The sequence below is a fragment of the Eulemur rufifrons genome, chromosome 30 (genome assembly GCF_041146395.1).
Source record: "Eulemur rufifrons isolate Redbay chromosome 30, OSU_ERuf_1, whole genome shotgun sequence".
Lineage (NCBI taxonomy): Eukaryota > Metazoa > Chordata > Mammalia > Primates > Lemuridae > Eulemur > Eulemur rufifrons.
In genome coordinates, this window is record NC_091012.1 from 58,516,868 (window position 1) to 58,522,867 (window position 6,000).

Sequence of the window (6,000 nt, forward strand, 5' to 3'; positions counted from 1 at the left end):
TTTTTAGGTGAATTTATACTGGTGGGTATCTGTTGTGCTGGTTTGTGTATAGTGCTGTTCTGAATACATCATGCAGAGCAGGTTTGGTCATGGCAAATTCCCTCAGTGTTTGCTTGTCTGGAAAAGACTTAATTTCTCTGTCTATTATGAAACTTAGTTTTGCAGGATGCAAAATTCTGGCTGGTAGTTGTTCTGTGTAAGTCAGTTGAAGATGGGGCCCCAAGCCCTTTTGGCTTGTAAGGTTTCCACTGAGAATTCTGCAGTTAGCCTGATAGATTTTCCTTTGTAGGTTATCTTATGCTTTCATCTTGCTGCTTACAGATTTTTCTCCTTCATTTTGACTTTAGCCAGGTTGATTATTATGTGTCTTGAAGATGACATATTTACTATGAATCTTTCTGGTGTTTGATGTCCATCTTGTATCTTTATGTCTAAAATTCTGGTGATACCCGGGAAGTTTTCCTCAATAATTTCCTCAAATAGATTTTCTATGCTTTTAACTCTTTCTTCTTCTCCCTCAAGGATATCTATAATTCAAATGTTAGTTCTTATAGTCCCATATCTCTCTCAATGATTGCTTGGACTTTTTTATACTCTTCTCTGCCTCTTTGAATGACTGAGTTATCTTGAGAGCCTCATCTTCAAGCTCTGAGATTCTTTATTTTCCTTGGTTTAGCCTATTGTTAAAGCTTTCTACTGCATTTTGAAATCCCCTAAATGACTCTTTCATTTCTTTAAGTTCAATTATTTCGTTTCTCATGTTGTTTCTCTACTGACTTTTTCATTTTCTTCATTGGTTTCCTGAAATTTTGGGGGGCTCCTTTTTGTTGGTTTTCAACTTTCTATTCAATTCCATTTATCTTTTTTGCCATCCATATTCTGAATTCCACTTCTATCATTTCAGAAATTTCCTTGTGGGCAGGGTCCACTACTGTAGCTCCATTATGTTCCCTTGGGGGTGTTGAACTATTTTGCTTTTTCATGTTGCCAGTGTTCTTTTGCTGGTTTCTTCTCATCTGGCTCCTCTTCTCTCAGCTCTGGGTTGATAGGATTGCTGGGCACCTGTTCTTCTTTGCTGGGACTCTCGCAAACTAAGTCCAGGAGTGATGACTGCTCAGGGTTGGGGGATCCTAAGTGAACTGTTTGACCTTAGGGAGGCTCTGCCAGCCCAACGTTAGTGGTGGGTATTCAGTTGTGTGGTCTTGGGGACCAGTCACCACTCTGGAGTCCCCAGCAGGGACCCAGGAGCTACAAGACCAGAACCTCAGACTTGGGCACAGCAAGAGCTTCAGGGCTGGCTCTGGTTATTTTGGAGGCAAAACCATCCATATAGGGGGCTGTTCCACCAGTGTGGGGATTGCTGATGGCCAGTCATTCAGGCAGGGGTTTGTCTCAGTGGCCCAGGGTCCACGTAGGTGGGCCGGAGCTTCTGGTTGGCTGAGGTTCTTCCCCAACTCCTAGGACCTACTGAGGTAGTCACCTCAGGCTTCTCAAGTGGTGCCTCAGGCTCCTCCTCTCTTCAGCTTCCACGCCAGAGCAGAATCATGCTTGGCTCTCGGTCACCAGGCACTACACGGGGGAGCTTCTCTTCCCTCCCCAGCCTGGCTGGGGTGATGCAAAGGTTACTGCTGAATGGCTGGATCCTGAGCAGACCTGGCTCTATGCACCAGGATGATCAAGATGTCGTCAGTTGCAGAAATCTGGGATTGGCAGGCACGAGATCTCTGCTGCACCTACCCTCCAGTGGAATGTCTCTGCACAGATGCTGAGCAGCTCCTCAATCAGCCAGAGATCTGCAGTGGAAGAGGGAGACCCCTCACAGATCGAGCTACCTGTAACTTTTGTTTCTCTCTTAAAAAACAGTGTCCCCTCAGGTTGCCTCTATCCCACTGTCTTTACCTCTTCCTAGCAGCATGAATTGTATTGGGACCCCCAGCTTAATCTTCAAGATAGCAGTTGATACTTGTAAGAATCAGCCATGCCTTCTTTGAGTTGGTAGACACAGTAATGAGCTATCAAGTTGTTCTCACCATCAGTAGTTGATGCTTGCTGGAGAAAGCCAGCTGCCAAGACTTTTTTTTTTTTTTTTTTTTTTTGGTGCCTGTGATAAGCTCTAGTCCTTAAGGTGGAGCACATGAATTCCCAGGCTTTGGGAGAGGCCCTGTAGTTCCCAGGGGGTTGCTTGGACCCCACCACAGCAGAAGTGGGTGGAAGAGCAAGGCTGGGCATGGTTAGGTTGTGTGAACCTGGGAGCCTTTGCAAAGCCTCGGCAGGGCTCAGAAGTTGTTTTCCTGGTGAATAGGGGGAGCTGCTGGGAGGAGAGTCAAGGCAGGTTCTCCAGATCAGGAGGGCTGGTTGAGGGAGAGGGGCTGCAAATCTCCAACAAGCTGGGCACTGTGCTTGGTTGCTATGGCACCATGGGCTGGAATCTTCCCCACCAGAGGACCCACCCTAGTCCAACAGTGCTGCTTTGAGCCTCAGCAGGTCACCAAGTTTACTTCCCCAGTCTCTAGGGAAAGCTGCTAGGGGGAGAATCAAGGCAGGTTCTCCAGATCTGGAGGGCTGGGCATGGGGGAGGGGCGGCAAATCCCCTCCAATCCAGGCACAGTGGCACTGGCGCTTGGTTGCTATGGCACCCAGACTGGGATCTTCCCCCGCCCCAAGACCTGAAGGACCTGCCTTAGTTCAACAATGCAGTTTTCCTAAGGGGGGATGGGCACTCTCCCAGATCACTGCATCTCGGACCCCCACAGTTTTCTCTCACCAGTGCTGTCCATATGGACTCTCTTGCTTCCCAAGTCCAACTCCCAAACCTCCCCCTTGTGTCCCACAGCAACCTGCTCCAGTCTGGAGGGCACTGGATCTTGCCTGAATATCTGACCCAGACTGTGCATCTCCACGGATCACCAGCTGGCAGGGAGCTCCCAGATCGGGCACCCCAGGCCCACTGCAGGTCCTCAAGGGGGAATGCATGGGCCTCACTCTCTGTGGAACCCTCAGACTGGAGGACACACCAGCTGGGGATGGCACTTACCAACTGCTAGGCTCAGACTGCTCTCCTGGTTGCAGTGGGCAGGGGAGGGGTGGGGCAGGATAACGGTAGGAACTAGGAATGGAAGAAAGCTGGCTCTCTGGCTTCTCAGGTCACCCTCCTAGGAGGGGAGCCTGCCACAGAATGTCCAAGCTCTATGAGCATGCCAGTTCTCCCCACAATTCCATGGTTGCCACAGTGCTTGGGCTCGTGGAGGTGGAAAAGCCTCCAAGCAACTTGGTAGCCTGCTGATCACCAAAGGAGTGTGTGGGGGGAGAGGGATTCTCTCTTATCCTTTCACTGGGCTCCAGTCTCTCTAGGTTTGATTCTTGCTGATATATTTTTCCCTTTATTCTCTTCCTTTTCTTTCTCGTGATTTTCCTCCATGAGGTTCCTGGCTGGCACTTCTCTCTATGATCCACAACTGAGCTGCATCCCCTCTGTCCTCTCCTTTATCTCTACCACTTTATAGCTGTGTGATTTTTTTCATAATTAACTTAACCTGTGCCTCAGTTGCCTCCTCTTTTGTAAAACAGAGATAATAAGAGTACCTATTTCATATAGTTACTGTAATGATTGATGAGATATATGTGTAAAAAACTTAGCATAAGGCTTGACACCTGATCAAGTCATTCTTGTCATCATTGCCATTAGCATAACCACACCATCACCACCCACACCACCCTCAGGTTCCTACTCTAACAGGAAAATAAAATCTTATAACCTTTTTTTTAAAGCAAAGACCAGCAGTCAGCAAAGGAGGAAAATAGGAAATAGGAAGCTCAGTTGCATTCACTGTTTACTATTCTCACCCTAATCATAACATCCCAAAGAGAATTTTATGAAGACTATACTTTCAGAAATCACTTCTATCATTTGTTACCAAGGAGAATGTATGAGAAGACAACCGATCCTTATGTCTCTGTTTTCTCTGTTTCCACAGGTACCTGTCGGCTTGGCTGGGCCTATTACTGTGCTGGAGGTGGGGCAGCTGCTGCCATGTTGATCTGCACTTGGCTTTCTTGTTTTGCTGGAAGAAACCCCAAGCCTGTCATGTTGGCGGAGAGCATAATGAGGAACACCAATTCTTACGCCATGGAGCTTGACCACTGCCTCAAACCTTGAGCTTTGAAAGAAGATTGCAGAGGGTGGGAAAGGGGAGGGATGGAAGCCCCAAAAGAGGTACGAAGACTATATCAGTTATCACCCAAATGCCAGCCGTGTAGCCTAGTGTGTACATGATTTTAACCCACCTGTCATTCATTTTCACTTTCCCTTAAGCCAGTGGGTCAGTGGCTATTTACAAAATTCATTTAGAACAATGATTTCTGAAACGCTTACCCACTGGCAAATACCCACTAACCTCCAAGTTTCAAAGTGCTCCTTTATGCAAAATAAGAAGATCCTTGCTTGAAAGCAAGCAGCTCTTGAGAGTTCTACAGCTCCTATCTACCACTTACTCCAAAGCTTGAAGGCTAGATAAGAATAGTCATGCAGGGAGAGACCAGGAGATGGACAGAGCTAGCTCCTACCATCCCATTCATACAGCCCTTCCCCTGGTATTTATTACCACCCCTCAACATCTCTGGAGTACCACTGCTCAAATTTTTGTGACTTTCTCAGAACTATACCTTGACTCTTCCTTTTTTCTCCTCCTGCTTTTCTTCCTTCCCGGTTGTGGGAGGGTGACTCCCAGTGGGGAAAATATTAATCAAGGATGCTTGCATATCACCTGGAGCCCATTCCTCATTATAGTTTGGAATATTTATGGGAGTTCATTTTTTGTTCTGACTGGGTAACTGGCAAAAAACTATACTAGCAAGTATTTTCTAGTCCTTTAGAGATACATAATGGTGTTCATCAAATGTTCTGAGAAGAGACTAGAATTTGTTGGGCATTCAATAAATATGAATTCACAGCGATGATGACAAGGATGTTTCTGCTGGAACCTTATTGAAATTTCTATCAGAGTTCATTTTTATTGAGTAGGAAATCCATAGTGTCCTTTTGCCCCTATAGTCACTCCTAGTATGATACAAATTTCCCTGCCTGTTTCAAAAACTGCTCATCAAATGATCTCTCCTCCATCTGGGGTTAGTTAGACATGAAATAACACATTCCTGATGTCACCTAGGGCTGATGTATTTTTAGGCCTGGCCTCCATCACATCTGTGCTCAAGGCTGATGGATGGTGTAGAAGAACTTGGTGTCTCCTAGGGGCAGAATTTGTCTCACTCTTCCCCTCGGTTAATTCAGGCCAGCTCTATGGTTCTATAACTACAGCTTTAGGGACTGGGGAGGGCCTGTAACTCAAAAGGCCAGCTCATCTGCTTCTATTCTTAATCATTCCAGCATGGTTTGGGTATAGCCTTACCTGGAGGGAGAGAAATGGGGAAAAAATAGCTTTATGAGCTATATGCCATCCCAGGAAGGGTCAGATTCTTATATCGATCTTATGTAGGTAAGTGAATTCAAACACATACTCATTCACTCATTTAGTCACTCATTTAGAAAACGCTTCTTGAGTATCTTCCTATATGCCACATTCTGTGTTAAGTCCAGGGGATAAAAGGATGAAGACACAGTTTCTCACCCTGAAAGGGATAGGGGGAAGGTATTGAGAGACATGTCGATAAATAATTGCCACTGTGTTAAGTGCTACAAAAGTGAAGAAAGGGGGCTAAAGGATCATAGAAAAGTCATTAAACCAACTTAAGAGTGAAGGGATTTGTGGGAAAACTTCCTAGCAAAGATGCTACCTAAGATGGGAGAGAGAGATGAAGAGTAGTAGTGCAGTCAGTGAAGGTAAAGAGTGCACTAGACAAGAAGTGTAAAAAGGGAGGTGGCAAAAGCTGAAGCTGAAAAGGGAAGCAGTAGCCAGATTCTGTGGGACCTTCTATGCCAGAATAAGTTGTTTGGATTTTATCCTAAAGGTGGGTCATTGAAAGAAAAGTGACACAAATACATTT

The 6,000-nt window shown here is 45.9% G+C and overlaps 1 protein-coding gene across 1 annotated transcript in view; it reads left to right on the forward strand.

The window, feature by feature from the left end:
- The window catches only part of LHFPL1 (LHFPL tetraspan subfamily member 1), a 35,587-nt gene extending 31,431 nt beyond the window's left edge, over positions 1-4,156 (forward strand). The window contains exon 3 of the mRNA XM_069464058.1: positions 3,975-4,156. Coding sequence (XP_069320159.1) covers positions 3,975-4,156 — 182 coding nt within the window. The remainder of the gene's footprint in view (positions 1-3,974) is intronic.
- Positions 4,157-6,000: the final 1,844 nt, after the last annotated feature.